The 20213-nt window shown below is 40.9% G+C and overlaps 1 protein-coding gene across 1 annotated transcript in view; it reads right to left on the bottom strand.

Annotated features, from left to right (window-relative positions):
• Positions 1-20213, bottom strand: part of LOC111149093 (ADAM metallopeptidase with thrombospondin type 1 motif 3) — a 268956-nt gene that overhangs the window by 243841 nt on the left and 4902 nt on the right. Inside the window, exon 3 of the mRNA XM_022506007.1 lies at positions 5063-5469. Within this exon, the coding sequence (XP_022361715.1) occupies positions 5063-5469 (407 nt within the window). The remainder of the gene's footprint in view (positions 1-5062; positions 5470-20213) is intronic.

Here is a 20213-nt window from a genome sequence, read left to right as displayed (position 1 = left end):
ACAAAAGCAGATGTTCAAATGTCAACATCTAAAGATTGGCCTTCCCAAACTCTCTTTTCCAAATCCACTATATAGCTGCAGACTTGTATCCATTTTTAGTATCAAACATTTCTTTCACTAGATTGAGCTGTATTTACAATCACAGGTCAAACGTTCTTAATCCCAGGCACACTGGCTCATAATACTTTTTAGACAGACTTTTTAAAACTGCCTCTGCAGCTAGGCTTACAGAAATAGGCATGGCGAGAACATGCTGTTGAGGGGCCCAAATCCCAAAGCAAAAAAGTCTCAAGGCAGGGGAATCCTAAGGCTGTTGCCTTTATAGGTTTGCAATTATCCTCCAAGACTTCATTGGGCCATGCTCCAAATCTAAGAAAGATAAAATACCTCCCATATTAACCAGATGTGATCATCAGATATTTCAAAAAAGAGGTGCTATTTGTCGTTTCCAAATTGTTCAGCTCAAGCTTCCAAGACCCCTTGCCCTAACAGTGAGGAACTCTGACAGAGGCCTCGGGGAGCCTAAAAGTTGGTCTAAAGTGATAATGGGACAGGAAGAAGAGACTTCAGGAGAAAGAGCCTCTCCCACCTGTGTTGTAGGCAGGCCCTTCCTAAATTTATCCATGTCGTATACTACTTTATTTGGTAACCCCTAGTGATTTCATCTGAAGGAAGAATTCCAAATGTTAAAAAAAAAATGCTGAAAATTTCTGTCCTAGATAGACTCCCTTGATCATAAAATCAGCCCAAAAGGAAATCACTGAGGTGGATAACCCAGGAAAGCCATTAGCAGTTAGCTCTTCTACTCCCTACCAATTCCCTCTGATGCTAATCCAGGGCAATTAACAGAGCAATATTGTTCCAGCAAGTCCAGAGAAATTCAGTTTCCTTACGTTATGAAATACATGAAATAAAGCCTACTAACCAAACAACCCTTTATTTTGGCACATTTGTAGACCACGAACTATGATTGTGAGCTGCCACTGCTCGCAGGGGAGATTTAATGGTGTTACAGAGTAAATGCCAGGGTTCTGTGGAATACAGAAAACTATTTTCAGCTGGGATTCTCAGCCAGAAGTGTCTTCCCATTAAGAAGCGTGTGAAATTTCAGAAATGTCGAAGCAGAGAGGTAAAGCATGTCTACACCCTCCAGCCGAAGACCACCTGCAGCACATCTGCTGTGGACGAGCTGGGTTTACTCCATGTTGCACAGAGGGAGAATGCACACCAGAGGGAAGCATCAGCATCTCAGTAAAAAAAAAGCATGAGAAAGAACCTATTCACGGGACTTGGACTTCAGCTGGGTAATTTGGGGGAAGGTCCAGAGAAGCTGGGCTTTGTTCTAGATTGGATGCTATCGGAAAGCAGGGTCGATTCAATGCCTGAACACCTCTGTAGTTCTTACCTAGAGGTAGGATAGACTAAAGCAAGAATAGAGCTGAAAATGGGAAAGAATTAGCAGTCACTCATAAATGATCATCTTGCAGAGAACAGGAAAAGGTCACACTAGACAGCAACATATTAGTTATTTTTGGCCACACTGGGTTTCGGGAAGACTCAGATGTTGATTTCAGAAACCCAGAGAATAATTTAGTTATGATGCATATCAATGTCCAGATCATATTCTAGACATTGGCTTCTGACATGTCACTCAAGGCATCTTAGGTCCTCTTCAATCAGGCCTTTATTAAAGCACCTTTCCTTTGGCCATTTCATACAGTCACCTGGGACAGGTGGACTTTACCTTACTAGTTCAGTCAAGTGTCTGATTCCAGAGAGGTAAAGACAACTTAGGTGTCGTTGCTTTTCAAATTATCTGTGGTGAAGAAAATGTTTTCTTTTCCCCCAATTGGTCTTGGACTATTTTGTAAAATACAACAGAAATTAATTACCAGAAGGGTGCCTGGGTGGCACCGTTGGTTAAGCCAACTCTTCTCTGACTCTTGGTTTCAACTTGGGCCCTGATCTCAAACTCCTGAAATCAAGCCCCACACCCCGCAGGCTCCACACTCAACAGGGAGTCGGCTTGTCCCTCCCCCTAGGCTCCTCCCCCAGCTCATGCTCTCTCTCCCTCTCTCCCAAACAAAGTCTTCTAAAAAAGAAGAAGAAGAATAAGAAGAAAAATAAAACGAGGGTACCTGGGTGACTCGGTTAAGCGTCCAGCTCTTGATTTTGGCTCAGGTCATGATCTCAGGGTCCTGGGATCGAGCCCTGTGTCAGTATCCCTGCTCAACAGGAAGTCTGCTTAAGGATTTTCCTCTCTCTCCCTCTCCTTCCCCCACCCCTGCTTGCATGTACTCTCTCCTCTTTCTCTCTCTTTCTCTCTCTCTCTCTCGCAAATAAATAAATCTTTAAATTCATTCATTTATTCACTCATTCATTCATTTTAAAAATTATAAAACTGGGGCACCTGGGTGGCTCAGTCAGTTAAGTGTCTGCCTTTGGCTCAGGTCATAATCCCAAGGTCCTGTGATCCAGAGATCCCGACTCAGGATCCCTTCTCAGCGGGGAGCCTGCTTCTCCCTCTCCCTCTCCCCTCCCCCTGCTTGTGCTCACTCTCTATCAAACAAATTTAAAAAAAAAATCTTTTTTAAGACCTTTCTAAGGTCAAGAAGGTTAAGGTTAAATCCCTATATAGTCAGTTACAGAGAAAAAAGGGTTTAGGAAGCAGCAACCAGCCAAGTTAATTTCCATTCCCTACAATTAAACTTCCTATTTCATCTCTGCTAAGGGCTTATCCCAGGCAAAGCGATTCTGCAATTTTAAGAACTTGTTCCCAGCTTAATGAAGTGGTCCTAGTGTTATCCCTGGGGTTTGTGGATTCGCTCCCCATAGCCCTGCTTGCTGTTCTTCCTGTTGTCATCACCACGCTTGCTTCCTCCAGGCACAGGGCTGCTGTGAGCTGGAAGCTCCAGAAATGGCTTCACCCCACATACCCACAGAGCAGCACTGCCTTCTCTGCAGGCCAGACCCACCTTTCCCTGGACTGAGCTGAAGGCCTCAGCCAATTATCTCTGGTTCAAAACTCTGTCCTGTTCATATCTCTGAACTTATTTCTCTCAAAAGCTACAATTTTCCAAGTTAAATGTGCTTCTAACATATATATACACACATACATATGCCTGATATTTTGACACTTAAATCCCATGACAAATTTAACATCTTTGAGCTGCATGAAGATGGTAACCACTACTTCTTTTGCCATTTCAGAGCCTAGAATAGCACTTGGCCCATTACCGGCTCCTACAAACACTGTTTAATTAACTAAATAATGGATCAAAGACTGGAACAAATGAATACTTGTAGTGTTCAGTGGTAGTATAACACACACACACACACACACTCGATATCAATTTACATGTGATGCTAACACCGTTATCTGAAAAATGAGAAATTAGAGAATCCTAATAATTAATAGTCATTCAGACTTTGTATCTATTTTCCTCTTCCTTATAACAACTTGTTATGTGCCCAGATTTCTCATGTCTATGACTAGATAATTACACATGTATAGTAAAAAAAATACTGGTTGCTAAGTGACATGTAAAAATCACTGTGATGATGCATTAAAATAAGTTCCTTGCTTTTTATCTTCCTTAAACTGATTTTCCAGCTAATATACCACATTTCAAATCTTAACTGAGAAAATAAAAAGTACTTAATATTTTATGCTTTAAAACCAAAAAGTAACACTGGATTAAGTTTTATACTCAATGTATTTTACTTAAAAGTATTATAAAGTGGTACCTTTTGTATGATTTATGTTCTTTTCTATCTTAGGAGTACTGAATCAATCTCTCTCAATGAATACTTTGAACTTCATCTTCTAGAAAGTGCTTTCTTTTTTATTTCCTATTCAATGACTGAATTAATTCACCTCTATTCAACCTTTGTACAGAATGAGAAAAATTCGAGTGATTCCTTATGTCTTCAAACCCTAGAACATGGTCTAGCACCAAACGCGGAGTGTAGAGACCTAATCTAATGCAGTCCAACTTGAACACCGGGACCTACATATGTTCTTCTGCATGTCCTCTGCACTGGCTTTTAAAACCCTACAGAACATCAAGAGGCAGGACAGGACTGCAAAAAGAAAGCCTAAAACAATGACCTTACCAACATTTGGTAAAACATATGTGCCATACAACCTCTGGGTTGGGCCTATGCATGGAGAGAACAATAGCAAAAAACTCATGGTATTGTTGTAGAACCAGCTAAGGTAGGGTAATTATAAGCAGGAACATAAGGAATATTTGAGAACTCCCAGAAGAGTGGCAAAACAAAGGGAATAGCTCTGAACTCCCAAGAAACAGCAGCTTGGCAACCATCGAAAAAAAATGGTTGCTTTTTTGAACAAAGTCAACTGTGGATGGAAGATGCATAAACATTGACACACTTTTCAAGTAACATCTGGGGAGACAAAACAAATAAAAATATTTCACATCTGCAGAGTGTGTAGAGAAAGGTCAGTTGCTACTGGCCTCGACAACAAAACAGAACAGCAATATATGGGTATTTTAGTTCAAACTAAAGAAAAAACTGACTCAAAGCCACAATGCAAAGGGAACTACATCTCGTGTTTGTAAAGTAATGCTATTTGAACGAATCCTGACAAAGGATCTGCTCATTTCCCATTTTACCATTCTGTGGGGAAGCGAAAGAATGCATTCAAAATACTTTAAGAAGATATCCAAAGTTTCCACATAAGAAGTGAAATACTATCATTTTGGAGGAATCTACATTTCTTTAAAAATTTTCAGAATGCTTTGAAAGATATAAGGAAATGAAATTCCCCAATGTAACACAAGTGAAAACATAAGCAAAAAATGCTAAAATAGGTATCTTTTGCTTCTTGGAATAATGCTGCCTTTGTGGCAAAATGAAGCCAAAGCACACGTCTTTGACAGTCAAGTCCTTTCTCAAGCTCCTTCCTGAACCTAAAATAGAGTAAGGCTTCCTTTCCACCTATACCTTCCAAACCATGCTGGAGCCATGCTGCACTCCCACACACCTGCAAACACACACACACACACACACACACACAGAAGGGAGTAAGTCTTACCAGACCGTCACAGTTGCTAATGGCAACAGAGGTTCCTGGAATGTCCATGATGTCACCAACATAAGCACAGTTAGTCTGCAAAGGCTCTGTTTTCCAGATTCTTTCTGAAGCATTTCCTGATTGATGATCATCAGTGGGGTCAGTTATATTCTCGGGCACCAGATCTGTGTCGTGCCATTCCACAACAGCCCCAGGAGCGACTAGCTGAGTGTTGGGCCTTAGTCGCAGATGAAAATCTCTTCCAAATGCGGTGATGTTAAAGAACAATTGCTCAGAGTTGGAAGACACGTCCCTCGGTGACCTCCTTTTGTGATTTGCAGAAAGAATATGGGAGAGATAGTGTCCTTCAAAATTTGTGCTGACTGGAGTCACCAGCTCATACTCACTCTGGCTCTTTATTGGTAAATCTGTGGGGTGAAAAATAGAATTGTAGAACCCTGTGTGACAAGAGAACACAGGAGGACATAACATAAAGTGCCCCACCTCAGAAGGCTGTACATTAACTTGCATAATAAATATATTCCTGAGCCATCTCATTAAGTATGAAATTTTGAGACCTCGGATCATTTCTCAAGTATACTTAGGTAACTCTGGGTTCCATCAATGGTTTTCTTTTTTAAAAATGTACTACAATGTGGGGGCGCCTGGGTGGCTCAGTGGGTTAAGCCTCTGCCTTCGGCTCAGGTCATGATCTCAGGGTCCTGGGATCGAGCCCCGCATCAGGCTTTCTGCTCGGCATGGAGCCTGCTTCTGCCACTCTCTCTCTCTCTCTGCCTGCCTCTCTGCCTACTTGTGAGCTCTCTCTCTGTCAAATAAATAAAAAAAAATAAATCTTAAAAAAAAAAAATGTACTACAATGTGAATATTCATACCTCATTTATATGTTTGAGACTATGAATATAATAAGTTTCCATAAATGATATCTGGTTTGCTTACAATCAAGACATGATCTCAGCTCATTTATTATGGGCATAATTGACACCTGCTATAATTTTTTTAACAAAGTTGTTATTATGTAAAAGAATTTTTTTTTGATTGTTTAATTTTTTTCCCTGTAAAAATCCTAGAATTTATACTCATTATAATAGCTACTTCATGTTGCATTTATGGTTGACCTATAATTTTATACACTGTAGTTTATGGTGCTGTAGTTTATACATAATTTTTCCATCATAACAAACCTAACAATCACACTTCACAGGTAAGGAAACTGAGATTCAGGAAGTATGTGCCCAAGATCATGTAACTGTGAAGCTTAGATATCAATCCAAGTTATACTCCAAAGCCCATACACTCCTTCTGCTCCACTGAGTTGTGCCCCAGAAATCACAGAACATTTGCAGAAAACAAGGAGAATGGGTAAAAGAAAAGTAGAAATCATAATCTATAAATTAAAGATGTAGATGTTCGTCAGTTAAGAGCAAATGGCAATGCCATTTTGCAACAAATTCCACACATGGGATAGATTCTCATTTTAATATTTATGTCTGCTTGGAGTCCACCGTGCATGATGCGTGGCCAGCTACAGGTTAAACTCAATGGCACAATTAATCCCCCTCGTTTAGCCAAATGTATTATGTCTGTTAAAATGCAAACACCCTGGGGAAAGATAACTCATTGAATAAACCATGTATCCCTTATTAGAAATAACTTGGAAGCAAGACAGTGGATCCTGGAAAAGGACATGAGGAGAAGGATGAGAAAAGGACGCAAGCAAAATCTGATAACAGAAATTTAAAAATCCCCCACCTTCATGATTCTAGCCTAAGACTAGTCCTGCAGTATGTAAAAGGACCCTAAAAAAAATTCTGTGACCTACGAATATTTCTCGCCTAGAGCAATCACGTGTACGTCATCCAACAAATCAAAGTGTAAGACTCATAACTGAACTATGACATCGCTGATCTTAAAGTAATCTTATCGAATATGTTCATTCTGTTCCTGCTTTTTAAATACTTCAAACAGTGTATAAAATATCAGAAGACAAAGGAAGGCATTTTACAACTTGGAAATTCTCTGACTGCACCCTTGATATCATTATGCCATTTAGAATGGCCAATGTATTTAAACAAAATACCCTTCTTTATTAAATGCACAGATCAAATATTTACTAGGCAGAGGAGTGAGGACTGTCGCCTCCCAGAGTAAAGTGAAGCCCGGCTCCAACCCTGGGAGGAGAAGCAGAGGCACGATACCTGCTTTGTGGGTTCTCTGGACCAGAGTCAAGGACCCACACTAGGCATCAGCATTAAGCACAAAAGCAAAGATGTCGTCTCTCTTACAGCTTAATCCCTGGGGAGTACTTTTGTAGCTTCTGGCTTATAGAAAGAACTCGAAATTCTAAGGCATGATCTCAAGTGTTGCGGGAGCAGAGTGATGGAGGGGAAGGTCTCCACAGTAAGGGGTGAATCAGGCTCTTGGATGTGGACTGACAAAGCCTAACCCCAACTAAGTACAAACTCCTTATGGACAAGAAACTCCCCCATTCAGCTTGGTATTTCCAATATCATCTAATACAAGATTTTGTACACGCCATGGTCTCTTGTCAGCAGGATTTGCTTAAGTTAGTAACGCAGGTAACCGGAGAACCTTTGCTTTGCCCATGCTGCACACTGACTTACAAGATATCCTACCAGAGGGTCAAGGGCGTCTGGCTGCACCAGTAATCCCACTTATAACTCTTTCTCTAACAATTCATTCACTGTTTCAAAGGAAGGAGATTTCCCATCTCCACCGAAGGAAATGCACACACCCAAAGTCTAGACAATATACTGATGCCTGGATTAAGTTACTAGAGAACTAGAGAATTCAAGAAGAATGCAAGCAGACTCCTCCACACCCAGGAGGACCCCAGAGCCTCATGCTTACAGCACAACGTGCATCCTAGATTCTCTGGGACAGTTCCATTTTTCCACTGTCAGACAGTATGTTCTGCATTTTTATTCAAAATAAAGATGGCATATTTCTACAGAGCTTTGTCTTCTTCGATGCTAAATAAGAAGTCCTTCCTAAAATGTACACATAAGACGCACTGCTGAAATTAAACCCAGAATGAGTGATTTTCCAATTAGGAATTACCGTAACCAAAGGAAAAGATGTAGATAGTAACCCCTCAGGCTGCCACCCCCTGGACAGTAGTTAGCAGAACTGACAAAGGAGCTACCAGGCCACCTGCCACTTATTGGCAGGACAAATGCTGGGCACTGTGCTCTGTGATCAAGAATATGCCATCTCTACGGCACCCGGGTAGCTCAGTCGGTTAAGAGTCTGCCTTTGGCTCCGGTCATGATCCCAGGGTCCTGGCATCGAGCCCCGAGTCTGGCGCCCTGCTACCAGGGAGCCTAACTCCTCCCTCCCTTTCTCCTGCTCCCCCTGCTTGTGTTCTCTAACTCCCTCTCTGTCAAATAAATAAATAAAATATTTTAAAAAATATATACCATCACTAATTCTCACAGCAATTGCAGCAGGTGGGTGTTATTATCCCTAGTTTATCAATGAAAAGGCAGGCCTGGGAGGCCTGACACATTACAAGCAAGAAGCCAAGGGGGAAATTCAATTTTGGTCATTTTGACACTGAGGACCATGCTGCTATCCTCTTATTCACTTCAGAATGGAGGGAACCTCTTGCTGTCGATTTCTAATTTAAGATCTGACTTATAAAGGGAAACTACCACAAGAATGACCACGTTCTGTCTACCCGCAGCCAGACAACCAATTTTGCCTACAGTGTAGTTTCAAAAATTTCTGTAAAAGGCTCCTAAATTGGGAAGGCTCTTCACTTTGCTCTTTGGAAAGCAAAAAAAAAAAGGTGGGAGGGGGTGTCGGGGAAAGCTCAACGCCATCAAAAGTATTTTCATCTCAGATTACAATCATACAAGCAAATTAAGTTATACCAGTGTTAAGTTACTGTATTCAGACATTACAAACCTCACAGGTCCAAATCCTTCCACAAAGCAGGACAGCCTGTGGATAAGGAAGGAACTGCACCATTAGAAAGCAGTAAGTTAAGTCAGTGCATGACCCTGACCAAGTTCTTCAGTTTCTCTGAGGTTCAGTGTCCTCAGTTGTTAACTGGAGGCTAGAAATACTTCCCACTTCATAGGTCTAGTGAGAGGTTTAAATGAGATTATGCAGAGGATGCAATAAATGAGAGTTATTGAAACCTTCAATGCAAGTTAGCTACTCATTCAACTACTGCCAATGTGCAATTTTAAGATTCGAAACTATATAACCACCAGCAGAGATGGCTGAAGGGCCACAGCAATTCGTATATAAAGGTTTTCGTGGGCCATAAATTCTACAAGCACAAATGACTGGAGCCACCATAAAGCCACACTGCGGTCACTGAGTCACCTGAACCGGACTCAGATGCAGTGAACCTCCCACCCCTGACTGGCGTCTGTGCACACGTGGTCCATCTTCCTCCAGGTGCTACGGAGAAGCTGCCTGTGGTCTTACCTAGGAGCAAACTCTCCACTCGTGCACCTTATCCTAACCCCTCTTGCCTCTGCTAGAACTGCCTCTACAACTGTCCTCTCCTCTTTCCATATCAGTTTCCCCACATCACTAGATCATTCCCACCAACAAGACAGCAAGCTGCCTTCTTATCTCCCATCCTTAATAAAAATCCTCTGATGCCACATCCCACTCTGGCTAATACCCCATCACTTCATTACCCTTTATAGCAAAATGCTCCAAAAGGTTGACTACAAGAGATGTCTCCAATTCCTCTCCTTCCATTCTTGCTCCTTCTTGAGCAGGATCCAATCAGGCTCTTGAGGTCTCTAGAGACCCCATGTTGCTGAAGCCAATGGTGAAGATGCCCACTCCTTCCTTGCTGCTTCAGCAGATACTGACCCAGCTTATTTCTCCTTCCTTCTTGAAATAAGTTCTTTATTTAGCTTCTGGAACATCTTTCTCTTCTGGCTCTCCTCTTTCCTCCGTGGTCTCCCCTCCTCATTCTCCCTTCCTCATATCCCTTGATCTGTATAACTTGCATACATGGCAGAGCCACAGGACCTGGTCCATTGACTCCTCTCTTCTGCATCTACCCTCTGCAGCATGGTAAGTTCATCCCTTGAGTTTGAGTGTCTTCACAATCATTGATCTCTGGCCCCAGCTTCCTCCATGGACTCCTCTCTTGTCAACTCCATTGCCTTCCCAGGTGGACATTCCCTAAGCCCTCCAACTTAACATTTCCAGAAGTAAACGTCCTATCTCCCTGCTCTAAAGTCAGTAATTGGCAACGCTATCCTCCTAGCCACTCAGACCCAAAACCTGGCTAAACCACCCTTAACTCTTGTCACATCACAAATCAAATCTTCCAACAAATTCTATTGACTCAGCCTTCAAAGATGCCACCAAACAGTGACCTCAGCTCACCACCAGCCCAGCCACTACCCTGGTCCAAACCACTGGTCCCAGTTTTTAATGAGCCCCATACCTATTCCCCTTGCTTCTGTTCCTCCCCTTTATAAATTATCCTCAAAATAGAGCCAGAGTAGTTAAGGTGACAGGTCAACTCCTTGTTCTCCTCAAAACCCATCCCGGAGTAAAATGGGTTTGCTCTGTCTCATAGCCTGATACTGAGAATTCTCACATCTCCAGGCCGCTGTGATGGCTTTCCTCTGGGATCTCCTCCTCAGTTCTTTCAGGTTTTGCTTTAATGTGACCCTCTCTCATTTAGCTCCATCCTGACCAGTATCCATCTCATCACTCTATCCTCTTTCCGCATTTTATTTTTCCCCACAAAACTTATCACTCGCTCTAACATACCATAAATTATATTTATGTGTACTTATTGTTCCTTGCACTAGCGTATAAGCTCCAGGAGGGCACAGATTTTTATCCGTTCTCTTTCTACTGCTCCCCAATGCCTAAAATAGAACCTGAAGCAATGAATGGATGAGAGCAGACTGAGCCCAAGGGTCTATCTAAAATTAGAATGTGGGGCGCCTGGGTGGCTCAGTGGGTTAAGCCTCTGCCTTTGGCTCAGATCCTGATTACAGAGTCCTGGGATCGAGCCCCCACATCTGGCTCTCTGCTCAGCAGGGAGCCTGTTTCCCCCACTCTCTCCCTCTGCCTGCCTCTGCCTACTTGTGACCTCTATCAAATGAACAAACAAACAAACAAATAAATAAATAAAATTAGAATGCACCATCTTTTCCCCAAATAACAATTTATCACCAAGCAATCAATGACAGCTAACTACACAAATTGTCTATACCTCTACAACCAGAATTTTGCTTGCAAAAGTTGTTTCTACTTCTCACAGCTCTCGCTGACCAGTAATTCAAACATTTCATAGTATCTAGGTCTTAGATTTAAGCTACTAAGAACCAGAAAGTGGATCTGGTCATTAAAACAGATCTCCTGGAATGCAGACACAGAGCCCCTCATAGTTAGAAACAAGTAACAGGAAATCAGCCCCATTCTGCTATTCCTTTAGATATTCATAGAATATCTATAAAGGTCAAAAATAAAAATGACCTTGAAAACCATCTAATCTTTGCCTATTTCTTACAATGAAGGCATCTCAAGTAGATTTTTTTTTTTTTTAAGTTAGAGTTAGAGAGCATTTAACCTGCTCCTGCTCTCTGTGAAGAAAGATTTTTCTCTGACTCTCCTGGGCCCCTCCATCTCTTAGCTCACCCTTTTCCCGGTTAAAGAAGAGTGATGTCTGTGATTGCTACGTCTAGGAAAAATAAGAAGTTTGCAAAGCTCAGCACCTCCCTCACCATTCTTGTTCCTTGGAAGGATCCTGAAAAGGAGCACAGATTGTCCTTCACATCACCGGGAAAAAGCCCTGCTCTAGCCCAGCAGACCCTGTCACATGCCGCCTGGGGTACGTACTTCCTATCAAAGTGAGAGCCTCCTGTTCCCCTGGCCTTGTTTGTAAAGGATATATTTACTACATCTTTATATCTACTATTTCTAACTTGTTCCCTCAAGCAAGAGAGAGAGCTGTTTTCATTCAAGATCTCCTCAGAAACTCAAACTACCTTTAAGAAAAAGTATCATCGTATCTCCACTGGATGACAATACTAACAAGTCTCCTTGTCAGAGAATTCTCTAGAGTCCTCATTTGAGAGTTTAACTTAAAGCTTCTTCCTCCTTGGGTTGAATCAAAGAGACACATTCTTGTGAGAGAGAGAGTGTGTGTGTGTTTGTGAGAGATGTGTATACATCTGTATATATACATACTAATATTAAAAATAATCTCCATCTAAGTATTTGAGGAGGCAATGTTCTATGTTTCCATATACTTAAAGACCTTGTGGCTGATCAGACTTTGCATTTTAACACCAACCGCGTTAGAATTTTCTCACAGTTTCAAAACTGTAACCATTTCTGAGACTTTGGGCCCTTTTGCACATGTCGGTGTGCTTGCACATAACAGGCCCTCTCTAAATACAGGTTGAAAGTAAAAAAGGAACTTCCCTCACATTGAAATTTGAACAAGGCAGTTCTTTGCCTAGAATAATGTGCCATACATTCTCTTCACCCCTAAAATATCTAAACCAAACCTCTCATTTTCACCTAAATATTCATCTTGCTTTCCTGACTTCACCATTTCTGTTCATAATGTGCTGATTCTCCCAAAACCCCAGGTTAGAAAACTAACCTTACATCCACCCCCCCCACCGCCATTTAATATCATTCAAGTCCTACTGTTTTCTCCTTAGAAATTTCTGTCAAACTAATCCCATTTCTTCGGATTGCTTCAAGTCTTTGTCACCACACACCGCAAACCTCGAAGTACCAAGTCCAAACTCCCCAACATCATTTCTCACTACCGAATACTGTATAAATTGTACCAAAAATATTATCTGAATTACTGCCATGAAAACTGTTTCAAAGTCCCACATGTAAAATGCCTTAATTCTGCCACTTGCTACCTCTGTGATTTTGGTCACTTAAGACTTCCATGTCAGTACTCATCTGTAAAGCGAGGGTAATCGTATTTAACTCACAGACTTGTAAAAATTAACTGACCTAATCCAAAGTGTTTAGGACACTACTCGGCGCACAGGAAGGGTTCGATAAATGTTAGGTGTTGATGTTACTAGGTTATTCTCTCTGAATAGTTTCAGTGGCTCATCATCACTTCAGGATAAAACAGACTCAGAAAACTGATAGCTTTTTTCCATGTTAGACATGGCAATCTCCTTAAAGACCTCTACTAATCAAATCCTCTCTCTTCACAAATAACGAGCTGAAACTCGCAGACCGGATAACTGAACCCAAATCAAAACTGAACTGTCATTTAAGGCCCTCCACGCCCTGTCAGCTAACGTCTTTGCAACATCATTTCTCATTTTGGCCTACTGGAACATTCTAATGGGCTGCCCAGACCCAACTTAATCACGTCTGTCCTCCAAGTCCTACGCTACCGTTCGCCCCCAGGGAAAGGACTGCTGCTTTCTCTCCATCTGTACAATTCCAACCTGGCCTGTGCGGCCGATCTCAAGCCCCATCTCTCCCAAGAAACCTTCCCTGCCACCTTGTCCAGAGTACATACCTGCTGGTCTAAGCTTCTTAGATCTCACGGTCATGCACTATCTGTATTAAGTTATAAAAATCTCTATGGGAGAAACGTTATATGCTTGCATCTGTTCTTTCAGAGATCTTAAGCTCTTTGGGATGAAGGTGTGGTATCTTAACTATGTTTAAGTGTTCCCTGCATACAGCAGTCTTTGAGGGGGAAAAATCAATGGCAGCTTTTGGAAGTGAGGTTCTTGAGGGGGAATGTTTTCATAGTATGCCCCTGTGGCCCAAGCTCTGAGATCATCTTAATTCCTTCACACATTCAGTCTCCAGAGCTCACAACTGGGACAGGCAGCTTGGTATCCATCTAGTATGTTGTGCAGTGATACCCAAATGTCTCCCGGAGGTTACCAGATGTCCCCAACACGTTACAAAGACCACACTATAGAATAGCAAGAGAACAGAATCACTAAGACTTCAAGTGACTACAGTACAAAGCTCACACACATCACAGCAATCGTTAGTTGATCTAATGAAGCCCAAAGCTACTCCTGGCACATAAGATATTGGAACACTTGTGATTAATGCAATAGGGCTTGAGTTCCCAAGCAAGGAAGGGAGAAGGTGGGGTACGACAGTTGATTACCAGAGGTCTGGAGTCAGTACTGCGTTTAAATTCTGATTTCAAGGTGATGTGCATTTTGGCCTCTGCAAGCAAATTATCAAAATTAAGGCTCAGAGAAGTTTTAAAAGGAGGATAATAATGGATTCAAACAAGGTAAGGCACATAAAAGACTTAGTACATCTTGTAACAATATAATAAAAGAAAAATTAGCTGAGGTTATTATCACCTTGACCATTCCCACCCAGTTAGAGCTACAGAAGGTAGAAGCGGGCTTCAGATTCCTTCCACGTCCCAGCACCTCTCAGGCCTCTCGCATCTCCACTCCCACCCCAGTCTGGTGTTTCTGACCAGAAGGGATCTTCGGCTCCATGCCAACCGAGGGCCTGAAGGCCAGGCTAGCCGAAACAACCCATACTCTGTTACCCCACCCAGACATGGAGATTCTCTCCCAAGAATTGGTTGATGACTATAAAGAGAGAGTTTACACAGGCAATTTCCTTCTTCAGGTACAAATTCTCAGTATGCAACAATCTGGCCACAAGAAGGAAAGCAAATAAGCATTTTCAAGATCTGCTAAAGCAGCAGCTCCAACAACAACATTTCCAAATCCTTTGCTGAGGGCAGGAGAATGACTTTCATCGGAAATGACAGGAGCCAGCTGCTCCAGGAAAAATGTGAGCAAGGTGACAAGTGGACATTAAGGAAGACATCACACGCTGAGGGCTTCCCAAGGCTATAAACACAAACGGAGAAGGGGACACATCTTCACCGAGAGGCAATTAAAAGTTAGTTGTGACACGTGCTGAACTTCTGAACACAGCCAAAGTCTTTTTTCCTCACTTCATCTCCTCTAGGCTCTTATCACCACAAGGCAGAGAACCTCTTTGAAGTCTTTTACTTTAATTGCAAACCTACTCTCAGAGTCAAAGATTTTTCATCAAGCTCTTGGAGACAAAAGAGAAAGCTTTTTTTTTTTTTCTCATTAAGAAAGAACAAATAGTTGTGAACTTAAAAATTCTTCTCATTTTTTTAAATCTGGCTTTTTCATAAATATTTGTTGCTATTGCACAATGTTTACATTCGAGACAGTCACTTCGGAAAGAACAACACATTCCTTAGTGTTCCAGATCATGAAATCAGGTAAGAGACGATCTTTCAAGAAAAAAAAAAAGAAGAAAAATGTCCAAGTATTTTCTTTGTTTGCTACATCTTTTTTTTTTTAATTTTATTTATTTATTTGACAGAGACACAGTGAGAGAGGGAACACAAGCAGAGGGAGTGGGAGAGGGAGAAGCAGGCTTCCTGCCAAGCAGGGAGCCCAATGTGGGGCTCGATCCCAGGACCCACCCATGGATCATGACCTGAACCGAAGGCCGACGCTTAACAACTGAGCCACCCAGGTGCCCTGTTTGCCACATCTTAAAATGATCAAGTAATCGATAACAGAATAACAAGTAGAGAAGATATATTTTTTTTAATGTGAGGCTCCATTGTCAAAATGTTAACATTCAATCTTAGTTTTTAAAGAAGCACATCTGATGGTTATATTTATCATCCCTGGAAGTTTTATAGACTCAGGAGCTATATTAGACATTCTATAAATTAATATTTCTCATACACCTCACAATTTTTTGATGGATAATACTTTTAAAGACTAATATTGAGCCCAGAATTTAAAGCCAGGAAAATAACCATTTGTCCCCCGGGGCCGAAGGCTGAGGAAAATATGGCAGATAAGAAATGCAAGCAGCATTTTTAAAGATTTCCACAGAAACTTACTTGTGGTGATTATACTTTCCAAATCTAAAATAGTCTTGTTCACAATATAACAAAGGTATGAGAAACTGGGACAGTCCACTAGGCTACTGTTTTAGCTTCCTATTGCTACTATAACAAATTGCCACAAACATGGCGACTTAAAACAATAATCATTTATTATCCTACAGTTCTGGAGGTCTGAAGTCTGAAATAGGTCACAGGGGCTAAAATCAAGGTGTCAGCGGGCCTGCATGTCTTCAAGAAGCTCTGGGAATAATCTGTTTCCTTGACTTCTCGAACTTCCAGAGGCCACACACGTTCCCTAACTCCTGGGTCCCTGCCTTCATCTTCAAAACCAGAAGCATCAGACCAAGTCTTTTCTAATGCTGCCATCTCTCTAGTTTTGTCTTTTTGTCTCCCTCTTTTATTTATGAGGACAGACCTCAGAAAATCCAGGGTAATCTCCCTATTTAAAGACCAACCGATTAGCAACCTTAATTCCATGTGCAAACTTAACTGCTCTTGTTCATATAACAGAACATACTCATGAGTTCCAGGGATTCGGATACAGACCCCTTGGGTGGGGCGGGGGGTGGCATTATTCTACCTACCACAGCTGCCCATTCCCAAGCAGCGTGCTGGGGAGCCCTCAGGCCACCGCATTAGTACACGTGTGCTCCCTGGTATCCGTCCTCCTTTTTCCTTAACTGCACCCCAGTGTGCCCTCAGCTTAACCATCCTGCATTCTTCTCAGTCCCAGTAAATCAAGAGTGAAATATCTCAATCCAGGCCACTCAGAGCACTGCATCCCCGGACCACAGCCAATGGTTCCCGGATAAGCTTATGACTCAAGCCAAGTAGCCAATCAACCTCACTCCCCAAGACGGGGGCGGGGGGGGGGCTATCAAAAAACAAGAGCTCTGTCTAGTGGGGTGAAAGGCAGAAGAAAGCCTAGGGACGCTGGTGACAATACCAGCCACAGCCTGAGGGGCCACCAATCATATCCTGGTAAAGAAACAGAACAAACGCAGGAAAATGAGAAGGAAAGAAGAGTTGGGGGAGGAGAGGGAAGGATTTCTGACATTGTTTGAGCCCCTGGTTCAGCTATACCTGACTCTGATTGCCTGATCAATTTTGTTGTGCTTAACAAGTATCAACTGGGTTCCCGTTCCTTGCATCCAAAGGAGTCATGATCAATACAGGAACTTTCTCTCAATGGAACTGGAAAGGACTTTCCGTAAATAAGATGAAAAGAAAAAAGAATTCTGTCCAGTATACAAGAAATAAAGTTGGCATGGAGTCTGTATACAGTAATTGTTCTGCACAGTTCATTCCTTACCCAACTGCCCCCTGTACTGCCATATTCCAATGAGTTAAGCAATACTATATTGAGATATCAACATTAAGATAATACATGAAAATAGACCTCTCGAAGAGCTGTCACATGGCGAGCTGAGTGGCTGGAGAGTTTACAAGTCCTTGACACAGTAAATTAAGGTTCCTGGAAATTCATGGTGGTAGGCAGACCTACCAAAAATGTACGGACTAGAATGGGGTGGCTCTCACTGAGTGAAAGTGCTTTTTAAAAAGCACAAGACTAAGATATACTACTAATAATAGCTACTATCCATTCTCCTAGCTTGCCTCCCATTTGCCAGCACTCTGTGAATCCTTTACAGTTCTATGAACTAAGCAGTAGTAGTATGCCTATGTTTACACAGAAGAAAGAGATGCTTTGAGAGGTTAAAGTCAGCTGGAAAGTAGTAAACTACACAATGAACAAGATTCTGTGCCCCTGACCATGTAATGGAAGAATGGCAATGAGTATTAATAGGTCATCTATTGGATAGGCCAGTTATGTTTTAGATTAAGAAATGTAAAAGAGAGATTTTTACATATAAAAGAACTCAAGCTCATTTGAAGAATGATTTCAATCATTTTTTTAAATTTATGTGCATATACACATAGAAAAATACAAATACTAAATACGAAGAAAGATTGGAGGAAATGTGATTTAACATCTAAGATCCCAGTATTTGAAGATTCATATGTTTAATCCTATCTTACTTCCCACGAGTTTCCTAAATGTTTTTTTGTTTTGTTTTGTTTTTTCAATCACTTCAAAAACAAGGTAGACTGTTTCATGCTGGTCACAATTTATTCTAAATTCCATGAAGATTCATCATGCTATCATTTTTACAAATAAGAGACTGACATGACCACAAAATCTCTCCTAAGGATTTACAGTTAGTCAGCAAAATCATATACACATATTTGGAAAATCAGGATGGATAAATTACTTGTGGGAACAGAGATTCCTAAACTAGGAAACTCTTCCCACGCTTTACTATCCATTTGAAAGAATAATACAATTCTCAAATTCTAGGAGATGGATGAATCTTCTCATAGCACTACTAAAATTTACAAGAATTTTTTTGTAATTGATTATACTTTTGGGTATTTGATAACTAGAATAATGATTGATAACTAGAAAAATGATTAATTCATTACATATTTCAAAGACTGCAAAATCAAATATTTAGAAATTATACTCAGATTTAGGGAGAGCAGAGCTAAAACTAAGACTGAAATTTTTAAAAAATCAACACTTCCCTATACCACTAGTAAAAGTTCAGATCATACAAACTTCTTTAAAAGCCATCTGTCTCAGCAGTCAGCTTCTAGGGCCTTCTCCTAGTCATTTGAAAAGCAGGCAGTTATCTGTATACAACACTGGGGGGCAACGTTCATTGTCACGAGAAAATAGGTGTCATTAGGGAAATAAGCACATACATTAAGGTTTATCAGGATAATGAGATTAAAATTATGTCTATAAGGACTGTGTAATGTTATGGAAAACTATACTAAAATAGAAAACAAAACAAAAACAGGTATACAAAAATAATCCACACAATCTGGGTACTGAAAGATGATTGATTGAGTAAGAATATGCTGAGTTGTAACAGTTCGGTACTTAAGATGATTGTCAGAAATCTGGGGAATACAGAAAAACTAAAGAAGACAATTATAATGGGCACATGTAAAACATCTATATTCAGAAGAAAAACTAATTAAAAAGAATTAATCCAACAATTCCTAATAATACACACATCACAGTTCAGGAGTAAAAGCTGATCTCTATTGGAGCAACACAAAGAGAAGGTTCCCAAAATTCTGGCATAAGAGTTCCATCTAAGTCATCACTGTCAATATATCCAGTCCAAGTAGCATAACCAAATCCTTCATATTGAAACCATTCATGATTTTACCAAGCAATTTGGAATTGTCCCTAATGGCTTTCCAAGGTAATCTGGCTTGGCTACCCACAAGCAAAGAATGCTTAGAGATAATCATACTGGAAGCAGAAGTGACCATGGGGATTTCTTAACATTTCTGAGCAACATTATGATGATTTGGTACAATGGCAAGAAAAAACAATGAATGTATGAGGAAGAAATATTTCAGCTAGACAGCAATAATAAATTGCTAGTAATAGATTAACATGTCACACTAAATAATATCTTCATCTACAAAGCTTAAAGCATTTAATATTAGCCACCATGAGGCCCAATGGAGGGATGGAAGCTAAATCAATGACGTCAAACGCATAATCTTTAGGTACAAGAAAGAATAATGGTTATATAGGTAGTTAAAATTCTAAATTTTAAGCCTTTAAACCCCTTTAAATCACACTTTTCAATATTGCTCCTGGCAAATTGGGAGGGGAGATTTTAATCTTAGGTTATCTTAATTCCGCTGATGCCTGAAACAGAGCAAATGATCTCAAGCAGACATTAGTGCAAAATTAGTGGGCATTCCGAACCTGCACGTAATTCTGTTCAATTTACCAAATCTTGTTGAACAGAAACAGAACAGTGTAAGAAACCAATAAACCTAGCTCCCTGAGCTTTGTGGAATCCAAAGAGAAGTCACAAGGAGTCCTGATAACACTGAATCATTAATTGTAGAGCCATTATCACCATCCTTATTTTCTTAGGGACTAATTAAACCTGGGGAGGGGCACAGACCAAGAGCATTTACAAAAAGACAGAACAAAGGTGAATCCCAATCTAATACCCTGCTTACTTGATCTATGCATTGAATAACAAATATTTGAGGTCTCACAAGGTACCAAGCCCAGTTTTATATACTGGGGATACAGCAATCATCACAACAAAGTGTCAGTTCTCATGAGGTCTACACCAGTAGATACGCCTACTATAAGCCAAGGACTCGGTGACGTGACTCACACTAAACCTTGAAAAGCAAATAAAGACCTGC

This window comes from Enhydra lutris, unplaced genomic scaffold, assembly GCF_002288905.1.
Source record: "Enhydra lutris kenyoni isolate GAN:26980312 unplaced genomic scaffold, ASM228890v2 scaffoldscaffold21, whole genome shotgun sequence".
In the NCBI taxonomy this organism is placed as follows: domain Eukaryota; kingdom Metazoa; phylum Chordata; class Mammalia; order Carnivora; family Mustelidae; genus Enhydra; species Enhydra lutris.
Note: the sequence above shows the minus strand (reverse complement) of the source record. Positions and strands in the feature narration are given on the sequence as shown.